The 24,819-nt window shown below is 35.5% G+C and overlaps 1 protein-coding gene across 1 annotated transcript in view; it reads right to left on the bottom strand.

Annotated features, from left to right (window-relative positions):
* Window positions 1-24,819, bottom strand: part of AGBE (1,4-alpha-glucan-branching enzyme) — a 99,901-nt gene that overhangs the window by 28,082 nt on the left and 47,000 nt on the right. Inside the window, exons 5-8 of the mRNA XM_081762544.1 lie at window positions 14,130-14,274; window positions 10,961-11,051; window positions 9,004-9,213; window positions 6,634-6,705 (exon numbers count right to left, since the gene is read on the bottom strand). Coding sequence (XP_081618670.1) covers window positions 6,634-6,705; window positions 9,004-9,213; window positions 10,961-11,051; window positions 14,130-14,274 — 518 coding nt within the window. The remainder of the gene's footprint in view (window positions 1-6,633; window positions 6,706-9,003; window positions 9,214-10,960; window positions 11,052-14,129; window positions 14,275-24,819) is intronic.

Genomic DNA, 24,819 nt, shown 5'->3' with positions numbered 1-24,819 from the left:
TTTACAATTTTGTTGTTAGAAATTTGATTTTAAGGGGACCTTAAGTAAGAACTATGTTTTCTATTACTTTCGTAATTTTTGTCTCCATGCATTTTGATCCATTTTATTTAGCGAAGTTCACTTATAACACTTACACCAGAAAAAGACTGTTTAATATTGAGCTTCAATTTTAGTGATATCATGTATTCATAAATTATTACAGTACACATGAAGTATTTACAATTATGTTAGGAATTATTTTTGAAACTAATTGTCATAGGTTTCCTATTCTGCATGACTATCATGTGACCACTTCAACACATGCCTGTTCTACTCATGTATAGCAGAATATCCGTTCTTCGCACGGGCAGAATGTTTACGAAAAAAAAAAAAAAAAAGAAACTACTTCTACTTTAAGATACTTGTTGATGCAAGGCTGATTTTACTGGAATTATGCAAACTCTCTCACAATCATCATCTCCTACTTCCCTCTTTTCCCCTTTAGAAACGGAATTTTCGAAAACACTCAAACACGTGTCCACTTATTTTTAACGAGGAGTTTATATACTGTTTCATTTTACTAACTTGAGGGGCTCGTGAGATGCTCTACTTTTGTCAAACAATTTGAATCTCTTCCTCCCATTTAGGGTAAGTATTTTCAAATCTAATGAGAATTTAATGAAATGATTAAAAAATAAATAAATAAATAAATAAAAAACCTGCTCGAGTCAAGTGCTATGTTCAGAAATTCATTCCAAACATCTTAAGAATTTTGTCGTGAAAAGGAAAAAAAAAAAATATCGCTTTCATTTATATTGAGACACAATGCAGAAATGATCGTAGTTTTGCTTTATGTATTTTAGCGCTCGCTATTAGACAAGTAAAACTATACAACTGCCCCCATGAATTCAAATCGTGTCCGGTTGTACGAAGGAATGTCGGGAGTGCAAACTCTTTCATTCTGAATGGTACGCGAATTTCAAACTGTATCCACTAACGGACATTCCTTAGACAACCCTCATGATAACGTAAGGTAAAATTCCAATACTTCAGCACAGTGGTAATAAATATTAACACAGTTAATGAGGAAATGAAAGACTAATGGCAAGAAATATATTCTACTATTTCTTACAAATCCTCTTTATCATTAGAACTAATATGGAAGAAATCATCCTACACAGGCACATTTTTATTTCAATTTTCTTCCGTGGGTGTGAATATTACGCGCTAACTCGCAGGGAACAGAGACTGGAGGTTTTCGAAAACAAGGTTTTAGGGAAAATTCCCGCTGCAAAAATAAATACCGGTAATCAAACGGGTGGACTGAAAAAGTTATACAATGCAGGATTTCACAATACTACTAGTCACAGGATAACATACGAATAGTAAAACATACATCTAAGATAGGCGACAGATATTGCTCATAAGAGGAAAGCTGGAGAGCATTTTGGGACGAGACTTGTTCAGAAAATTAGGGAGGAAATATATAGAACAAGATCTTCGGCAGGTAGGTAACAATAGCTGATGTTTTTGTTTCTGGACAAAATGCTTTTGTTCCTGTGACGAAGGGCCTTTGAATTTCTTAAGTTAACCATAAAGCCATAAAGTAAATTACTTACTTCAAAGCTTGAAGATAAATACAAAAGGAGAAACTAAGAAGTAATTTTATTTGAAGTTTTCTTAAACCAAAATTTCTCTTGAAATATACAAGGCACTACCACAGCAGCGCCGGTCTTACGTAGAATCCAAATATTACTATGCTGTAGTCTTATTAATAAGTTGAGCCCTTGAACTCTAGCACTAGAAACGAATTTATCAGTCCTAATTTTAAAGACAGTAGAAAAATTAATTCGTTTAACATTTTGATATAACGCCAAGTCAAAGTATTAATTGAAATTTCTGAAACTATTTCAAGTTGTTCTTTTAGTCCGTTTTTTCTTAGGTTAAATAAGAAACTAACAAGAACACGAATTTTCTTGATATAGCTAGCTCCTTTGGGAAATTTTAACCTACTAGGCTTTTTACCTTTTGAGTAGCACATAACTGAAAATCCATGTTATGAATACCAACATACCATAATACATCGTTTTTGCACACTTTTTATGATTAAGTCATTTTGGTCTGGAAAAGTGTGCCCATTCGATAGCAAATTAAGTGTAAGTGTGCGATAGCTTTTCATGGGTTTATCCAGCCCTAACATGTGCGCATCATTCTAATTGCGCCGTATTTGTAGATGGATGATCCGCATTTAGACTCCTCACAGCGTCTTTTATTTTTCATGTAGAAATTTATCATCATCCTTTGCAGGTAGCATTAAAACTACGAAGTCATATTAAAAATAGGAAAAGGAAACCTTCATTGTTGAGACTAACTCTTTCATCCTAACTACCATATTCTGACGCGCAGATTTACAAGAACGGTTTAAAGGATCGAAGAATCGATCTATTGTTTGCCGAAATCTCCCTACGAATGAAAATTTAAAGTTCTGAAAGAAGTGTGAATGGAAAGAAAGAAAGAGAAAAAACGAACATAATTGTACATGGTGCAAACAGAGGCATATAGCTAGGAAACATCTAAGATACTTTTAGGTTTTTAATGCATGCCGAACTATAATACCCTGCATCAGTATGAAGTCAGCACAAGCGAGAATAGCCTTTACATATGGGTCTATAGCTTCATACACATCAATCGGATTTTCTCTCACCAGTCCACAAATGTCCAATTTCAATGTTCGTCTCCTAAGGAGTATAGTTGTTAGTGAGACTCGGGCGACTACCTCATACAACTATAATAGCTAACGAACATTTGACAGATTTGTTTAAGACTTTTTTGGTTGAAGATAGTTTCATTTTATCGTTGCTTGCTTGGCAGCAACAACTATACAAAATAAATTTCACTGGTTATGTGAATGTTAAGTCATTCAGTGCCCACTATGGTAGAAGTAGCTGAAGAATACAATTTCGATAATGTACTCAACAATACAATTTCGAGAACTTAGGAAAATCTTAAGTTATCAATTGATTGGTTTATTGATTCCATTCTTCAACGTCTGATAACGTCTATTTTCAGCGCGAATGATATGTCAGACGGAACCTAGTGTTTAAAGTAGAATCTGAACTACTACTCAGGTTTTGTATCCGACACAGCACCCTCACGGGAAATCAAACTCGGGAGGAGGATTTTAGGATTTACATTTCTGGGCTTTCCGCATCTATGGCCATGTTAGTCCGTCACGTTTGAGGGATGACGTCCCTCGGTGAGCATACTATCCGGGGAAAGGAAAGGAAGAAAGGACTGGAGAAGGAAGGAAGCGTCCTGGAACCTATATGTTAGATACGACCCCAGCATTTGCCTGGTGTGAATGAGGAAAACCCAGTGACTGGCCTTAAAAAGCTTTTTACACTTTTTTGGCCGAGTTTCCCCCCACCGGGAATCGAATCCGGGACCATTCACACCGAAGGCGAGAGCGTTAGCGACTACACTACGTGGGGCCACAAATCGAACCCGGACTTACGCACATTGGCAATTCGGCCATGAAAGTGTACAGTTATCAATTTCAACTCACGCACCTACCCGTAGTAAGTAAGCCCATCACGGAATTGAGAATCGAGTGAAACATCCTGATTATTCACATTGATAAGAATACCTGTGGAACTATCTGTACATAACATTGAGTGGAACCATCAACTTGGAGCAGTAGCATATCCGTAGCTACCAACCGATATTCGAACTATTCAACCGATTTAGTATGAGTTTTAATATGTAGAAGAGAGGAAAAGCAATTTTACAATCCGTTTACCTCGGGATGGTACTCCAACAGTTATGCTTAACAATGTACATGCACACTAAAGAGAAACAACAATTAAAAATAGAAATTTAATAAGCTGACAAGAAAGCATTTAAAATTGTCAAAAGACATGGGCACCTACGTAAAAACGTGAAAAGAACATTTTCCTTTCCTTTCATGCAAGTGTAAACGTACATTACAATAAAGGGAACATACATGAATACTGTACTACAAAATAAAGGAATAAATAATAAAAAAAATAAAAAAAAAAAAAATGGGCAAGTTTGTGTTCCACAAATATTGAAGTTAAAATATTCCGTGTCAATAACACCATACAAATACATTTAGTGCATAGAATATACTAAGTACACACAATTTTCGTTCTACCTGCCATATTTGTAGCTCCGTAATGCTCACCATAGCTTGAAATTACTAGCGTGAAACCACTGCCACACTTCGACGAGCACGACTTATATGTATTGTAAGTACTCGTGCTGCTGTTCTGCAACTGATAAATACATGGATGTGCAATTTCAGCTTGCATCACATTGAAAATAGTTTATAAGTATAAATACGACGGAAAGAAGGGTTATGTGCAAGATTTACCTTCAACTTAAATCAGTTTGCCATGATAAAATTTACAGCAATTTTATCGTAAACAAAATTACACAGCATTTTGGCTGCATTATATTACCTACCAGAACTGAAGTTTTGGAACCAACGTTAACATAAATGCTTCTCGTTGTTAAATTGTTATTTTTTTAGTTTTAAAACGAGAGATCCGGATCCGATCACATATGGGAGTATATGTGGCTCGAACCCCACGTTAAATTAAAAATAAAGCTCTTCATGCATAAAGCTGCAGAGCTAGTAACACTTCACATTGGAGGAAAGTGAAGAATCTGTCGATGCTAAACAAGAATACATAATAGTGACTAGGGTTGTTACTACCAGTAATTGGTTTAAAAACTCACGAAACTGGTATAAAAACCTGTTTAAGGTAATGTATACAGGGTGTAACATAAATGCATGACCAAAAGTGACGAGGTGATTTCAGACATCTAAATAAGTAAAAATGTTCCTATAAACATGGGCCGATGTCGCCTCGTTTAAGAGATACAGAATGTTCAAAAGTCTAGTCTCTTCAATAGCTCACTATGGAAATGTGAATGAAAATGTTCAATATTACAGGAATAATACAATCAAGTGGAATTACGACTGTGCAAATACATTTACACTAACAGAGAATAAAACTAATCAACAATTGAAAAGATGAAATGAAATCTTTAAGTTCTACGTCCCACGGTTATGCCGGTTAGGCTAAAGGAGACGGTGATGAGAGATGAGTGAAATGGTGGAATGAAGAAAGTGGGAGGAAACGGGAGAACCCCGAGAAACCCCACGAGCACGGTGTTTGTTCACCACAAAGTCCACTCGGCGCGAGCTGGGAAATCAACATTTGAGGTTATTGTGTTGTCAGTATTGCCAACCTGGTACAAAGTGTTAAGTTTTCAAATAACACTAGACGTCCATACGTTAACATATGAATGCTGACATCAAAACGTTCATAAACATGGAGCAGATTCCGCTTCGTTTTCGAAATACAAGGCGTCCAAGTGGGAAGTCAATTAACGGTACACAATAGGAAACAACGGTTCATGGATCACAACTCTTCCATGATTGCGATCTCTCATGTGTAATTGTGTCGTTACAAACGAATGCACATGAGAATAACTTATGTATGAAGCCACAAAGTAATTAAATGTTAAAATCCACAAATTAATATTACTGGGTAACAATGTTGTCCACTTTATATAAAAGCCAGAGTATTTGCCAGGTTGGCAACACTGACAACCCAATAACCTCAAATGTTGATTAGTTTCATTCTCTATGTTAGTGTAAATGTATTTGCACAGACATAATTCCATTTGATTGTATTATTCCTGTAATATTGAACATTTCCATTCACTTTCCCATGGTGATTGGAGGAACTCTATATGTGAACACCCTGTATCTCGGAAACGAAGCAGCATCGGACCCATGTTTATAGAACATTTTTACTTATTTGGATGTTCGCAATCACCTCGTCACTTTTGGCCATGCATTTATGTTACATCCTGTATACTGATGGAATCTCAAATTTCTAACTAGTGAATGACCAAGTCGCAGTTCACTAAATACTGATATTTAGTATTTTTGTACTAAATAAGTAGATCTTGTACGAGAAATTTTTTAAAATGTCTGCGGAGGCACTTATTCGTAAAGAACGGAAGTACGAACTTTATTGCTTTCTCCATAATACTATGTAATACTCAATACAGAATACATTTATTGAATCATTCAAAATATATGATTGACACACATTTTAGATATGCTAATACGAATAACTGTTGAACTGGTTTAAAATCAGAGTCCTGAAACTTGTTACGAATGAATTTTCCATCCTTGTCAAACTAATAAAAGACATTAAGAGAAAAAGACTGCTTCTTATGCTGAGAATATTCTAGGTTACTTTGGCCATAACACTTTTTTCTGAAGTAATACGTAGTGGAAAGTAATATCTTTGTCGTGTGCAACAGAATTATCAATGGATTACAAAATTTGCCTCATTTTTGAAGATATTTCTTGTACATTTGGTTTCAGAATTCTTAATTTTCTTACTACACATCTAAGTTAATGGGTTATCCGTACATAAATATATCAATATTTTCTCTACTGGAGTTGGAAATGCTATGAAAGTTTCATGAATGTAGCTGTAGCTTTAGATCACGATATGTCACATCAAGGTACAACAGAACTTTATGCAAACTAAGAATTCTCAAGAACACAAATTTTCAAGTTATATATGCATGAGAGTCTTTACTTACCTGAAGCCATCGAAGTTATATTCATCAATGTACCACCTCAGATTAGAAAGCAAAAATCTCAAGACCTCGTACCTAAAAGAGACATATTGTTACAATGCTTGAGCATCATATCTACAAGCAGTATTAAAATTAAATTATGTACACTAGTATTTTTTATCTTCACAAAATTTGAGTTAAATAGCCAACAATGTTATACAGAAAATAGTTTAATATACAACTAGTAGCACTAGTACTATTACACTGACAAGCTGTGATACTTTGATTGAAATTAGGTTAGTGAATTGGTATAAACCTGTATGCAATATTGCGGGAAGTGTTTGTAGCGACTTAGTTGTGCAAAACTTACACAGCACGAATGTCCTTTGTCGACAAATTCATAATATGTATTTTCACTGAATTTCTAGTTGGTCGAATTAAATTTAATGTTTAAAAAAATAAACATTTACATGAATTTTAAGGAAAACGACAGGTCTAACATTATTTCGGCAGACGTGCACGAAATAGAAGTTGTAAGCTTTGTCATTTACGGACATTAGAAAAACGAAGCAGAAAGAAAATGTTGAATAAATAAGTAATCTCCGGCAACGGACAAGCTTGATTCTAATAAATCCGATAATGAATACTCAGACACACATGCACTTAGATTACCGTAAAAACTATTTGATTCTTGAAACTAATAGGTCTAGAAATCTGTACTCGCGTGTGTTCTGTGTCAGAGGGTTCTCTCATGGATTGTCTTTATCTACTGGGCAACACATCGCTAGTCCTTTTTACTTTCACTGGTACTCACTTTTAAATTGATTGTTTAATATAGCTGTTCACTATGATGATGCGTGGACAACACAATGTTTAGGTCAGTCCACAGAAAGCGGTGAAACACAGTCTTAGTGCGTCCATGCTCTTCGCGTTTCTCTACCTTAACTTGTTTTACGGTAGAAAATACTTATGTTCGGTATTAACGATACACTTTTTAAAGAATCTACTTCAACCAAACACACACTTCTCCAGATTGGGCGTAAGCGTGCCTTTATAGAATTTGAAAGCGGCTGTCTTGACGTCGATTCTCATGCTCTGACACTTATCCCTGTGATAGTGATGAGGCTGTCGTTTCCAGTGATCATTTTCTTGAAGTGGTCACACGAACTTGAAGTACCTTACTCATAGCTATTGAATACTGAGATAGGATCGGATTTATTCAGAATGAGCATATATCGCCATGCTCTTTCTGGTATGAAAAGCTGGAATAGGTTGGGAGCAATCGCAAAAACTCTTTCAAAGCTAACGAAGAGAGAATTTCAAACCTGTTGTATAGTCTGTCGGTTTATTTTAATTGAAGGCATGAAGAAATAACACTTTTTACAGAAATACAGTACCTTAAAAGTAGACATTTTTTTCCTTGAAATTGTCTCTGAATAGGTTTAATATCTTCCATATCTACAAAGCACTTGTATGATTTCTATAATAATATTCATTTCATGTAATCAATGTAAGCAAAAAGAGGAAAATGTGAAGTAACATCATAAAGTCCCTATCTCCGTTTCTGTGTGTGTGTCCATGGTAAACTATTTTCATTTTCCATGGGAGATACAATGATGCAATGTTAACAACAATGCATGATTCTAGTAGAAGAGTAATCTAATAATACTGCCGCTGTTTGCTGGTAATTATGGAGCTAAAGGTTTTGTCATCTTAGTTGATATGACCAATAAATACAGTTATTCAATCAGAATTTCATCCTTTGCAAGGAACGACTGCATCATTATGCTACAGCCTACATCACTACTGTTAAATTTTTAGAACTATTATTCTACCAATATTGATTCTGTATGTGCCAATCACCTCAATGTGGTCATTTTAATCTTCATAATAATCCAGCATACGATTACAGGTATATATTATCAAACCACGGATCACGAAGATTTCCATAGTTCTTTACACGTTACATTATATTATACTACTTAGAATCGACTACATAAAGTCAGTTATCAACCAGACACACACACACACACACAAAGGATGGAATCAGTAAACAATACAAAATACTTCCTGCACTCTTATACGATAAACAGAAGACAACATTTTTTCTCACATCATATCCTGTATGATGAATCCCGCGTTCAGTTCAGTCCCATATTTTCCACTCAATTTAATTCCTATTTTTAGACATGTCATTTCTATAAACAATTCAGGCCGAAGATGTTTTTTCCTTCCCTCTAATTCTATCTAGTTTTTGTAACTAGATGAACTTTGCCATTCAAATAGTGCACAATGTGGAAAAAGTGTGACCCCACAGGCACAGCAACAGCGTAAGTAAGAATTGGTCGTATAAATTCGGAAATTTTAATATACGTAAACAAAGTTTATACTTACTCGGAATAATTAAAAAGTCTGCTATCCCAAAGGGAATGCTCTCCTCGAGGTCCATCGTGAAAGAAACAACTGTTAGTACCATCAAACTGGTTTAACCCATCCAGTACATTTTTTGAAGCATGAGAATGAACCACATCAAGCAATACGTACAGACCATTTGCATGTGCGACGTCGATCATTTCTTTCAGTTCATCAGGAGTTCCATAGCGACTGAAACACACAAAGAGGGCAAAGTATGTATGAATACATTTGAAAACCGTGAAACTATATTCTCAAAAACATACTCGCTACTTTCGGACAATAACTATTACCCACGGGAATTGTTTCCTTAGAAAAGTGCAATAATAAATTCTGGCGACTGAAGGAACATAAAATTACATATACAACATAGCATTGGAATTTATGGAAGGCTTCTACGTCAGATGCAGCTGTTGTGATGTAATGTTCAAAAATCACGCTACCAGTTGTTTCTAAAAGAGCATATCACCACTGCACGTAAGATGTTTTAGCTAGAAAGAAACCTTTCATTTGAAAAAAAGAAAAAAAAAAACTCTCCATCTATTGGTAAGAATATAGGGATTTTCAAAGAGTAACGGGTGGTCACGTTTATTTGAACAGAATTGCATATTAGTATGGCAAAAGAGGAACATACCTATCATAATAGCCCAGGAAACTTCGACGAAAAGGCGAAACTTCGAGAAAAAAAATCCAATCGAGCTGGATTTTTGTAGTGACCTTTATTTTGCTATCTTTAGCATATCCTGTAAAGTACTCTTGATTTGAGCCGTGGGAGTTTATTTCCCAGGGGTGTGAGAGGGAGGAATCCTACTTTTTGCAATTGACTCGAAAACTATCAACTTTTCGTTGAAAATAGTAAAGTGGAAAATTGTATCTTACAAAATTTGCACAAAAAGGTCCTTTATATATATAATTTCGTAGTATCAATTGTTTCAAAGATATTGACTGAATAGAAATACAGTGAGAGGTTTTCAACTCGAGACTGCAAACTATCTGGAAAAGTACGTATCGCACGGGAAAATGAAAGATATAAAAAGTTAATATTTTGAAACAGGAAATTCACTTCTGATAAAATTAGCCCACTCTATCCCTATCCCCTGCGAGTGAGGTGGAGGACAACTGAAAATTCAAATGGAGACCGCATTTTTTATTGTAGATTTGAATTCTACGAGGAAAAAATTTTATTCGACACATTTTTCTCGATTCGAGACAAATGAAGATGCCATCAGTGAAAACTAGTTTATCTACGGTTTTTTCAATTGGAAGCCTTCTAGATCGGGAAAACTTAAAGAAAAGTACAATTGAAAAAAAAAATCCCTGTGAAAAAAAAAAAAAAAACAACAACGACGAAGTGTTGCTCCTGTCAATTCCTGGGTCAGCTGGCATGTACTTCTTGAATACACTTGGGCTTAAATGTCAACAGAACTTTTACCAATCAGCTTAAAGACTCCGAACAGTACGGACTCGGCACTAACCTAATTCATTTTGGACATTTTACTTTTCATCCTTTGGTCTTAAACGGACGTGTCACTAGTCACCTCAGTGACCCGAAAAACTATGAATTCGGCATTAATACACATTTTTCTCGATTATTTTCACCTCTCATCCTTCTCACTCCTCTCAAAAACATAAGGTCAGTGCTAGGGGTGTCTTAACCTTCATATATATATATATATAAAATATTTGCTTTGTAGCAGAATTTTCCTAGTTTCACTTGCTTTTCCATGTTATTTATCTTCCTTTTGCTTTTTAGTTAATTTTTATTTACTGCTATCGAAGATGACCACAGGTAAGCAAATGAAAATTGTAGTTTTAATATAGGCTACCAACGGTGCGAATTATGAAAGGAACATAGTTTATCAGCACTCATTTATCAAAATCTCTTTCGATCTGTTAGTAATTCATTATTAAATCCTGAAATAAGGAAATTTATACCAACCTTGAAGCAGCATAAAAGCTTGTAACTTGATAACCGAAACTGGCATAATATGCGTGTTCCATGATTGCCATAACTTGGATTGCATTGTAACCTGCAAAAACAATTTCCTTGGAAATTCAATTATACAATACCAGCCCTATGTACTACATACAAAATAAATTAGACAAGTGAGATACACAGTTGCAAATAGTCGTCCTTTATTCGATTTTCATTATTTATTTATTATTTGAAATGCCCGTTCTTCGCACGGGGATATACAACGATACGTGTATTTTTACACGTATTTCAACATCTTTGGGCAGAATGTACTTTCAATTGATACACAAGCTATTTAAGAAAAGGAAGAAGAAATATATAAAAACGATATATATAAAAAAATTGTAATTGCTTTGCTGTTGATATACTTTGCTGTTTTGTGTTAAAATAGAGATTCGTTGTCATAGCAACAAAGTATCAATATATATATAATTCCGGAACCATCTTATAAAAAGCTGCAAGCATAATCTTTGAGGTGTGTATTTTAGTAATTATGTGCCATAATAAAAAAGAAAATATTAAATGCAATATAAAATGTGTTACGGTGGTTTTAGTAGCCTAGTTTAGAAATAAATATAACTGAGGACCTTTATATAAGTGTCGTCTTAGATAATATGTTTATGGGAAATATTTGAATCTCCTTCCTCCTTACAATACTTATTTCAATGGAAGTGTAATGATAAAAATACAGAAGATATCCTACATTTATGTCCACAGAATACGGTTTTGGTCAAATTGATACGATTTAAAAAACAGATTGAGGTGGATATTATTTATCTTCCAAAAGTTATTTTAAACGGGTCAGCCCTTTTTCCGACCCCGAAAACTATTAATTCGACGAAAGCTTCAAGTCATTTTTGACATTTTTCACCTCCCACCACCCTCTGCCAATGGGGATGAGTTTTCACTAATACGGTATTGGGAGCAATTTCATAATTTATTCAATTTGTTATTGCAATTTATTTATAATTTATTCATATTTGTACGGTGCAAAATGTCAGCGTTTTATGATCATTAGTTTAAGAGTTACATCGGGGTATCAAGATAAATGATCCACCATGTAAATATAATTACAAATGCAGTAAATCTTTCTGGCAATATACTATAATACGGGTACAAATAAAGCATTTTCTGCACAAATAAAAAATAAATACATAAATAAAGCAAAATAAAAAAATAAAAAGAAAGTACTTCATAATTTTTCTACCATTTCCTGTATATATTAGTAATTGGTTAAAAAATATTGCTACAACAATGATTTTCATTTCATTGCAATATTGTTTCTTACTCTTATATTACAAACTTTACAGTTTTACCATACTTCCAAAAAGGAATTGATTGTGTGATCCACAGAGTAGCATTATCAAATTATCGTGCTTTTATATCGTACATTTTTTCCCGAGGGTGAGTAAAATGTACTTCAATAGGTGAGTATATTGCAATTTAGACTGGTAATATAAATGCTCATTTACATGAAGATAATACATAAAACGATACAGCTCCCTTCATGTGCTTATACGTAGTGCATTATTACGGATTTTATGAACTGCAAAACTTAGACGAGTAGGTATGTTCTTCGCATTGACTGTGATGTACCGGTAAGGAAAGTAACACAAATTAGGTATGAATGATTTATTAAATTCAATACATTGACTTCAATATTGTGTGAAGTTCAGTAAATACATGTTAGATAGTTTGTTGTATAACCTTGTAATGTTAGTTAATGCTATGAAATAAAAAAAGAGAAAAAGCTCTAGGTCCTGCTACCTTTTTTTTTTTTTTTTTATATATATATATATTCTTCGTTTTGTAAGCAACATCGTACACACTTGGAAAACATGAAACACAACTTTGTCTAAGCTTTTCCCCACAAATAACAGACATTTTCCCCTATAACAACGTACACCTTGCTGTACCAACCGATAATGTATGACCATAGCGGTCATTCCTTTAAGCGAACGAGTAACACTCCGAAATTCAATTGCGAATTTCGATTAGTTAGAATCAACACACCAGTGAAATGAAGTGTTTTCGTAATGAGCTACTTTTGAAATATTTTACAACATAAAAAAGTAGGAATGTCCATTGAATGATTTTTTAAAAATTTATTTATTCTTTAAGAGGTGCAGGAAATGTCCACCTTTAGCACCCATGGATGTAAGCTCTTTTCACATGTTGGACGATAACTTACGTAGTACTACTTATTGAAACAATTTCTTTTGCAATGCTCTTTTTAAGCCTTTGTAAAGAGCATGGTTTATCCTAATATAGGAGACACATTTTACATACTCTACGAAAAAGAGATCTACAGGCAATAGGTGCGGTACCTTTGGGGACTACACGTCTTTAGAAATCAGATTAAAATAAATAAAATTAAAAAAAAAAAAAAGTCATTATGGCATAAGCCGTGTTACACACGATACCGCCTTCTGAAAAATACTGGTCAGGGAAGACCGCTAACACGGGAAGCTTTCCTTATTCCTTTATCTTTAGCATTGTCTGTTTCACGGAAGTATTTACTGATCTTCGTAATTATTGGGTTGCTAGAAACATGCACGCCCAGATAATTATGACTGAATTCTTTAATCAATTGAACATAAATGTGCCTTTCAATACATCTCAACAGTAAGAATGGTATGTTCCAGTGGACACTGACATACTTAATTTGCATCACTCACACTTAACAAAACAACGGAATAATGCGATCTTGACATCAGTAAGTATACAGACATGCCACTCATTTGACAAGGATTGTTCTGGCAGGTTGAAGTATTACGAGTGAAATCAGTTAAAAATACTCATGTGTGCGATTAGAGCACCTGTAAGCAGCATATAGTCCGAAGTATTATGAAATTTCTAATAAAATACAATAATAATTCAACACGCGATGTGTTTCAAGGTTAACTCAACATAGTGGTTTCTAACAGCAATTCATAGTTTCTTATTCCAAGTAATAGTGTACTACCAATTAATTCCTCGTATTCTGTCCAGGGATTACCTTAATACCAACAGAACTTCGAAACAGAAGGAAGGTTAGTTCATAAACGACAGAATGAATACTGAGAATGAATCAAACTATTCCTCCTTACTCTACACTGCATGCAGAAGAAATATTAAATATCATTGGACCTACCCAACTTCACTATGCGTGGAATTGTATCTCGGGCAAATTCTTTATATTGTCCAACTTTGGGCTGTTCTGTGGCAATGCCAACATGACATTCATATATCCTCATACTCAATGGTTTATTTGGCTTCTTGTGCTTGAAATGATACTTCTGCAACGAAATATGAAATGTAATTAAAGTTTAACAAATAATATTGAGTAAATACCAATAAAAGTAAATATTACACGGTGGATAAAAAAGAATGACAAAACTCAGCAGTCCGTGCAATTACGACGGGAAATTCACGTGGTTAGAGCTAGTGCCCAAACGACACTTATTTATTAAATTAATTTCTCGATTAAGTCAAATCTATTGTAGAAAAAAGTCGCACTTTAATTCACTCTTATGTACATTTTGTCGAAGTTTACAAGACAAAAGAACATGACACACATTATCTTACGAAGATACGAGGTTGGTTGGAATTTTAGAACCCATTTTCAAGAGACCACGTAAGACGTGGATCTAGAGTTTAAAGTGGAATCCGATCCGTTCAAATTCCAAAGTTCTCCCCACCGGGAATCGAACCAAAGACCCGTACTCCAAAGACACGCACGCTACCCGCTAGGCCAGCGGAAAGGGCTAAGAAATGCAAGATGTTTACAAAATGACTCCAATTTCGTGCGAGTAATCCTTCCCTTTCAAAATGTCATACTATTATCCTTCCCTACTACATTTTTTCCACACGACCAAAGATGCGTATATAATTTTTCTGTTAGTTGTTGTCTTTGTGAAAAAGTAATTTTTATATATATGGACGGCTGACTGACTTTTTGTCGTACGCCAGATCTCCGAAATTATAAGGTATTATAGAGTGGACCACTTAAAGTGATCTCTCCGTATAACTTTTAAACTAATTGCCAGAAAAGAGTCAATTTGGAACCAAGCAAATATCAATAGGGGGAAGTAGTTTGACATACTTGGCAATACAACCAGATTATGTTGGGTAGGCAGCACTGCTAAAGTTGTATTTTATCAAGTGGCACTGCGTCAAGTTATTACATATTTCAAATCTACATGCAAGATGAAAACTTACAATACCATATTTAATATTCAGTATCGCCAACTAAAGATATTACGGTATTACAAAATTGCAGGTTTTGGAAAGCTCTACAGCAATATTAAAACAACTGACCTGGCCAGGACGATGCATATCCAAACCAGCTTATTGTCGGATACTATGACCATGAAATGATACATGAATACCACGTCTAAGATGACAGAGATTAGTGTAGAATCTTTAGTTTTGGGGGTTGGTAAGCTGTTAGGTGCCAGTTTTGATGACATCTGAACCTAAGTTTAGACGAACGATCATGTCAGCTGGCTTGGGAATTTACAAGGGGCAACGCCAAAGGCATATTATATATATATATATATATATATATATATATATATATATATATATATATATATATATATATATATATATATGTATACAGGGTGTCTCAAGAATCCCCTGACAGAGGGCAACTTTTATTATCAGAGTTACAACAAAATGTAAGAGGGGAAACCGTTTCAAAGTGTTTTTAATCTAAAGTGAATGAATGTTTTAAATCGGACGAGCCGTTTGCCGTTTGGGCTGTACACTCTTTATGCGCCCAATATTGTTAAATGAAAATGCAACGTTGCCTTTTACCTGGACCCACAACGTAAATGAATGAAGTTCCTTTCTTTTACGCTAACGTGTCGATGGCCAGCCCTTATTTTAAACAGTAACTTCATTCACTTATGTTGTGGGTCCAGACTAATGGCAACGTTGCATTAGATTGAAAATATATTTGAGACGGTTTCCTCCCTTACATTTTGTTGTAATTCTGATAGTATCTGAGTTACCATATGTCTGCTAAATATATATATACAAGGTGTGAATGAACTATACCGACAAACTGTAAGAGGTGACTCCTCACATCAAAATAAGAGAAAAAGTTCGTATGGCGAAAAGTGCAGTTTCAGAGTTAGGGCTGTCCAAAATCGCGAAAAAGCTAAATTTCAATAGGCCCTATTTCGAATTCCAGAAACTGTGGATGGTGGTTATCAGCATAAAGGAAGCCAGGCATACACAATCTAGAAGTGCATATTTCATCAATTCTCAATAGGTGTAAAGCGTATTCCCTACAGGGTGTAATTCTCACTGTCAGATATGTTTTCAATGGAGTTTTCAGATATATTCCAATTTCAAGAAGGGTCGAAAATAGGCAGGAGCTAAACCTTGACAACAATGGACATCCAGTGCTTCGGAGGGAAGGTGGAAGTGTTAGGAACCGGCAGCTCCATGTTTTTGTGCTCGCAATAACGTGTGATGATATGTATTTCGTCACGGCATAATTCATGTTTTCTTCACTTATAAGCGTGAAGAACATCGCACCATGGGTTGTCCCGAGTATGAGAGATCATGCTGCTGATAATCCTTAACACTTCCGACATCGCGCCAAAGGATTCCGTGTTCATTGCTATCAAGGCTTATCGTTTGCTACTTTGGACCAATCAAAGTCAGAGCATATCTCAAAATTCGGTTGATGGTATGTCTGGGAATTTCACCCTGCAAGGAATAATCTGTACACCCATTGAACATTAATGAAATATGTATTTTTGGATTGCGTATGCGTGACTTCCTTTACTCTGATAAGGACAACTATCCACAGTCTCTCGAATTCAAATAGGGCCTCTAGAAATTTGGCTTTTTCGCGATTTTGGACAGCACTAGTTCTGAAACAATGCACTTTTCGCCATAGGCCCATATGAACTTTTTCTCTTATTTTGATGTGAGAAATCATCTCTTACAGTTTGTCGGTATAGTTCATTAACACCTTGTGTATATATATATGTATGTATGTATGTATGTATGTATGTATGTATGTGGGTGTGTGTGTGTGTGTAGTGTGGGCCATATATTTTGATGCTCTTTAGCTTAACTTTTAATGTAATACATAAAAAACGATGAAATTTTGTACTAACCATATGACGAGTTGAGTTGATTTTAGTTTAGCGTCCCCTTCAGCAGCGAGGCTATATGAGACGTGCACCTACTGATTAACGTTGAATCCGAACCACATGAGCTCCCGCCGGGAATCTAACCCGGGTCTCCCACGCCAAAGGCGCGTACGCTAACCGTAACCATATGACGAGTATGCAGGGTGCGAATTACCGCGGGGATTTTCCCCCTCAATAATATTTTGTTCCCCCCAAAGAAATCAACTGAAGTATCCCCACCGGGGATGCTCGCTTTCCCCCACTCAAACTATGCTAAGTATAACGCTAAATTTCAATGATTTTTGTCATTTCAAAGTATGCCATGTACGGAACTAGACCCAACCCAGAGTTGCCAGGTTCTCGCTAGTAAAAAAGTCAAATATTCCTTATATCGGAAAAAATATCCCTACACTTAGTATGGACATATATTACAAATCATCCAGGGGGGGGGGAGGGATGGGAAGCACCGTGTCTGGACCGTCCACACCAATAGTTCCTAACTCATTTTGAACGATATTTTGAGTTTTGTTTGCAGCAGGCTGCATTCATGTGGCTCGAGTGGGTCTGGACCATTTCCAGTCTCTTGACTGGACCCCTCCAAGAAAAATTTGGTGCGCAGCTGGTTGTATGTTACCATATGCAACAACATATTTATTGGCATGCAAAAACTGAAGGATTAAATGTTATCTTTTTTAATTATACTCCACGGTCATGCCGTGTAAGATAAAAATAATGCAAACAATGAGAGAGTAAATCATGAACCAGGCTCTGAACAGGACTCAATCCCATAACCAGCTCATATTTTACTCGCCCGTCTAACCTCTCATATTTCTCAACAATTTGCTTAAAAGGAAAAATATAGGACATGACTTCAGCGATCAGTTCTGACGAAAAAATACATTAATATTAATAGTGAAATTTTCCAACAATTTCATAACAGACTTTTGTGTTTTAGCACAAATAAAAAATGTCGTATAATACACAATGCAGTTTTGTCTTTTGTCGCTTCACCTAAAGAATCAAATTCTAAGCGTGTGATAGCATTGCAAGTAAAAATTTTGGAAGTTATACTAAACTAATAAACAATAGGAATATTGGTTAAGGCAACAAGCATATTATTTGAAGTGCGGAGATTCAATAGGACCCAGCCCTCCCACGGATCGCCGGGTCAACAGGTTTCCGAAGTCTGAATTTGTTGATCATTAGCTTATTACATCATGTAACCCCCACGTTTGTAATGACGTCATGTCTAGAAGACTTAGACCCTGAAGAACGTTGAAGAAGACTTGCGAGAACGTTGAGTGGGGGCTTAAATTCCGCTCAAGTTGTTTTTCTCAGCAGCAGATAGATGTGGGATGGTACCTTTATAGCAGGCCAAACGGTTGTTTCTAATTACTTAACTGCATTGTGTTAAACGTAAGAAATGCAGACTTGGGATAGTATATTTAGGGTGGAGAGTGTTACGCAAATAAGAACAGATAAATAATTGACAAAAGGGAAAGTGACTTATGCTACAAATTATCTTAGAAATTATTGTAGATAAAGCATAAATTCAATCACATATGTACTACGTATTAAAATACAGATGAAAACGACGTCACTTTTAAATTATCCTTACAGAGGAACATGGCATTAATTTGAGCTTCACTACAAACATATCAATAAATATCACTACTTATCAAGACTCCTGATAAGAGATCTTCCTCTGCTTTTTTAGTTGAAATATAGGAAACACAGAAGTTGAATAGCTGACCACAAAAGTAGAAAAATAAGCAGCTTAATTGTTTAATGGCTATAATGTAGTGAGAGAAAAGTTTAAAATGATTGCAATTTCACTTTGATTTCATAATTGATTTTAATAGTTTGCAATGTGAACTTTTTTGGGAGTGTTAATACTCCTTCCTATTCCTTTATATAACTGGCTTGAACAGCATAAATAACGCCGAGATAAAAGGATGAAATGAAATGAAATCTTTAAGTTTTACGTTCCACGCTTACGCCGCTTGGCTAAAGGAAAGGGTGATGATGAGAAATGGATGAAATGGTTGAATGGAGAAGGTGAGAGCAAACGGAAGAACACCCAGGAAACCTACGCAAGCGGTGTTTGTCCACCACAAAATTCACTTGGTGGGAGCTGGGATCGAACCAGGAACCTCATACATCAGAGGTAAACGCTCTACAACTGATCCACCGCGGTCCCTAACATCGCCCTAAGATAGAAGAATTATACGATATTTTTTCTCTTTCTTGCCTTTTTCTTTCTAGAATCCTTTTCGGTATTATTTGTTCAGAAACTTCATTAAGTCTGTAATTACAAAAAGGACCCTTTTTATAATATAATATATTAGTTAAAAATTATGAGATCAAAGAGGTTACTTACATTTTATCAAAAATCGGGATGTTGAATGTCTTCCATGTCGTCCTCATCCTCTTCCACTGCTAGAAGACTCGCAATCTGTGTATTTTCCGGATTCTTCTTATACATGTTTTCGTTGAATAATTGGAGCACTTCTTTTGTAATAGGGTAGTCAAAGCAAGATTTATTCATATTCTTCATGTCTGATTTGATGCGTACAAGAGCAGCTGTAGTGCGCGCATTCAACTTATTTCTCTTCTTGGTCTTAATGTCCGCAACCATAGGGAAAATACGCTCGACTGAAGCATTGGAATGAGGTAATGTCAAACAAATTCTTGCAAGTTTTCCAAGATTTTGAAAGGGACGTTCACCGTTAAATTTTTCTTTCAGAATTCAACAATGGTGAATTTCAAATATTCTGACTTTTCTTCATGAGGAAAATAATGAGGCAGAATATTCTATTCATTTAAAACTTTGTCCGGATCAACTTTGTTCTTAAACTGTTGAAGAAGCTGTGACAATTGAATGTTAGACCTTGACACAAATGCATTATCTCCCAACGCATTTGAAGGCTCCAAAAAGACCAAACCACGAATAAAATCCTTCTCTAATGGAACGGACACTCTCTTAACTGTTTCCTCAAAAGCTACCTGATAGAATTGTAAACATCTTAGTCGAAACAACTCAATGTATTTTGTAATCTCCCGCCCACTACAGTTCCTAAATTCTTCCAAGCATTTCCTCGATTTCTGCTCCAACTTTGACTTCAGTTAATGGAAGTAGGTTAGCAGGATGTTTTTGGTTGCATTTGAAAATAAGGTGACCAGCTGTCGATTCTGGCTTAAAACTGCTGGCCAACAATCGTAAAAATCGCTCAATTTCGTTTGCAAGACAACTATTAAGAATTTTGTTGTATTTAAAAAAAAATGTTCAGGGTATTGAATATTGGCAAAACGAATTTTAGAAACTCAAGATATGCTTTTGTAAATGGATTATTTAAATCCGCAAATATTATTTCTGCTATAGGACTTTTGTCTTCTATTTTTGCCTCTGCAAATAGGCTATACAGCACAGACCACTGGTTCAAAATTCTCAAAACAATTTCTAAGAGCCAGCCATCGTGTCTTCGAAGGATTTATCATCTTCAATTAAGAATAACGCATGAATGTCTGAAGTTCTTCGAATATAATTTGACGCTTCGGACTTCGCAAGAAATACGAATATATTAAAATGTAGTAACGACTCAAGATTTTTTGAAAGAGCTTCTGAAGCTGCACTAGCTACAATATTTAATGAATGGCAAATGCAACCGACAACTACAATACTACCTGTTTCCTGAAGCAAACGAGACACACATGAATTGTGTTCACCCATCATTACATTGGCATTGTCACTACAGTACCCTACAATATTGCCCAATGATAATCCTGCTTTATTTAGTGAATGCTTGAAAACAGCAAACAAATATTCCGCTGTGGCGTCTTTTACTCTTACATAATCTAATAAATATGTATCAATACCGCTACTATCTTTACTAACACTTCTGGTAAAGATACATAAGTTTTTCTGGTTTCCGATGTCTACTTTCGTCCACCATAATTGAAAAAAAGTCCTTGCAATTTGCTCTCGTACTTTTTTTGGACTGCTTTAATGACATTCGTCACAAGACTGCTCACTTTTCTTCTCTTTAGGCTAGTGTTACGAACAATATGCTCCATAGAATGAAAACTTCTGTCGTGTTCAATGATATCGAATACCATTTTAAGTTCGGCAATTTTCACTTCATCTTTTGTTTCCGCTGATTTAGAAAAAAAAAAAAAAAATGAACTAACACTAGGAACATTTTTCACCTTTAGTGCATTCTTCTTATGAGTTGGAATTTCACTGTCTCTCTCCAATTCACTTTTCCCGGCCACCAACCCTTTATGGCAACACAAACATTTGGCTTTATATTTATCACTTATTTTACACAACCAACCTTTAAATTTTGGATCTTGTAGCCATTCCTCAACAAACATTTTTCTTCTCCATGACTTTTCTTCCTTGCTGAGTTCATTCCGTATTGCACGTATTTTCTTTGGTGTCGAAGGACATTCGTCGCTCGATTTCGACCGGCACGAAAAAATATATTCACAACTGACCAGCCGGCAACACACTCACGACACGATGTGATGGTACTTGACTCATCTAACAAACTAAGCTAAGATTAACAATTGTCACTGTCGCCGTTGCCCCCACATTGCCTCCCGTTATTCTAACCGTAAGATGAACAGTGGAAACGGAGCTTTATTCCGTTGAAACGAACTTCAATAGATTCACTGTTTTCAACTACACACTGCCCCCACAATTTCAGAAGGTCCACAGAAGAAAGTTTTCCATCCCTACCTCCACCCCACCCCCGTTTATAGATTCATGCATCCTCTTCCAGTATGAGAGTGCCTACGTGATTGTTATCAAGCTTTCAGAACAAGTGTCCGATTGTTTCACCCCTACAGTAAGAGGTCGGAAATGCTAAACCCAAAATATTCCAAGTGGGTCACTAAATAGATGGAAAAACTCTTCAGAAAACTGCTAGTACTATTTACTTCATTGGCTTCCAAGTTTACAGTATTATTTTGTTATGGGGAGTATATTCAGAAACGCCGAACTTGATCGATTAAATACTTTGAAAAAGTAAATAGTAGCACGGTAATCAAGCCTGGTATGGTATCAGTTGCTGCTATGAAATCTGTATATTGTTTGTTTACTTCAACATCTAACTTCTCCACAGGTTAAGTGAAAAAAAATCACTTTCGATCCTGGAGTCTGGAGCCGATTCCCGCTGGTAGCATCGTACACTACATGTTAGCCTCCAGGACCAAGACACATACAAACTCATGACGCAAGAGTTTAAATCTCAATCAAACAAAAGAAAGAATATATAATATCTGATATGGATAATTTTATGAATGGCAAAAGTGGATATCCATTTGACCAGTTAAAACACAAATACAGACCGTAGAGAGAATTAAGTTTCTTACGAAAAAAATAAAGAATATTCGATTTTTTTTTTCAGAGCTGCTTCGTGCTAATGCCTGTAGATTATTATGTTCTGTCTTTCGGCAGGTCCTGGAACCCGTTTTTTTAGATTTAGACCTGGAAATGTTTCTTCCACGTTTTTCAATCTTCAGCTTCCTCTTTCAACTCCCAATATTTTCTTTTTTCTTTTTTTTTTCAAATTAATAATCACTTGTGTTCTTCCTTTTCCTCGCTTTCCTCCCACATTTCCTTCTATGGTGGTATGAAGAAGACAATTTCTTCGCAAGGTATGTCCAATCCAATTGGCCTTCCTACGAAGGATGCCCCATGCTGACATTTGGAGAGTTTTTCTTGCTGCTCATAAATGGAAGTAACAAGTAAATACTCCAGCATATTTGATATATATTGCTTCTACATTCTGATGACTTCAATTTATTATGCACTCCTTTCGAAAAATTTACTTTTATTTATAAATAGGGTGATCCAAATACCAAGTGACAATCCTTTGCATATGACTTTACTCGGTTGCAGAATAACGTCGTATCTGTCTTGCAATATTGTACTCCTCCCAACTTTCGACACCTTACATAAAAATGTCTGGGTGCACGCCTGGTTACAGTTTATACTTGAAGAATGTAACCACAAACTTCAGTTCATTAATAATAATAATAATAATAATAATAATAATAATAATAATAATAATAATAATAATAATAATAATAATAATAATAATAATAATAATAAGGTAAAGCAACAAGCGATATTGAATAGTGACTTATGAATAGGTATTATATGCATGTATGTAGAAGGCAACAATCGCTTGAGTTTAGCAGTTCAAGAATTCGGCTTCTTTCTTTCTTTTCTGTTTTACTGTACCTTAATAATTTGCTCTGAAAATCTTAACTATTCAAATATTACTATGCTATAAATAAAATAATAACAAGACTGGTTTATCATACATATATAAACAAGAACAAACTTACTACGTGAATAATATGAATTACTTGAAACAATACAAATTAATTTACCTTAATGAAGCTATCAAATAATAAAAAAAAATGCATATAGCCTGCCTACTATCACATTGGTCCAGGGATTTTACTATATCCAGGCACCAGACCATATTTTTTTCCAAAGAAAAATTGATGGGCGGAGGAGTATAGTCACTTATTAAATATGTCAAATGCAAGCGTCACTAAAATTGTTATGCGAACATTAAGGTAAATAAATAACATTATTTTTGTCCAGTAGAAAAATTCTGGAGAGGCCAGATTGGCTTCTGGGGGGGGGGGAGGGGTTGCCCTCCTTTAGTTCCGCATATGGTTGTTACTATCAATATTTTGTAGTCTGACGAAGCCATGAACTCAGTTCTTATGGTGGAAAATACGTAAATAAAAATTTTCTAGCTTTACATCCCATGATTATGCCCTGTAGACTAAAGGGAACGAATGAATGAATGAAGAGTTGTTGGGATGAGCATGTGGGAACGCTTCAAGTAAACCCATGAACACGGTGTTATCCGCCACAAATTCACATGGCCTGGGATCGAACCAAGGTCCTTTCGAACGAGAGGTGAGCGCTCTACCACAGAAATATCTTATCCTCTAACTCAGAAATCAATATGAATAATATGATATGTGAGGTATTGATAAGCACCGAGGAGATGTTTACACCACTTACGCAAAACTAATCATGGATACGATATTCATAATAAACATGGAAGGAAGTGAAAACATTTTTAAGAGTAACAAGAAAATTAGTCGTTCTGAGGGGAATTGGCAGGCCTACTTGTCCCGCCAAAACAGCTGAATCCATACGTTATTTCCTTTTTCCTTTGCATTGGCCTCATATACATCTATTTATTTATATTTCTGTTTGAATCATTCTAACGGAAGTTGTGGAAGGGAAGACAGGTGAGGTTTTCCTCAATGAAGAGTGGGAACGGTCGAGTCGAAGGCAAGGTCAATGGTCTTTGGGAATGCTGGTTTATTACACATACCCAGCGCCCGCTTCTTTTATAGCGAGGAGGAGAAGAAGTGATTCTGGGGTGCGGTGTACATGTCTCACAAACGACCACGGAAAGGAAATAGTGAAAACTCATATTTGCTGAGAAACTAAACCAAAAGCAAATATTAAAAAAAATCGATTTCGAGTTTTTGAAGTAAAATACACGCATCAAGCATACGATAGCCAGAGAATTCCTACATTTCAGACGCTTTACTACAAACTTCTCACAATCCCTCAAGACATCAAAAATCCCTACGTCCTGGGATTTATCCCTCAACATGGCAACACTGGCCCGACCCGACTAAATG

The sequence above is a fragment of the Thermobia domestica genome, chromosome 6, assembly GCF_964235325.1.
Source record: "Thermobia domestica chromosome 6, izTheDome1.hap1.1, whole genome shotgun sequence".
In the NCBI taxonomy this organism is placed as follows: Eukaryota; Metazoa; Arthropoda; class Insecta; order Zygentoma; family Lepismatidae; genus Thermobia; species Thermobia domestica.
This window is presented reverse-complemented; position numbering and strand designations above follow the sequence as displayed.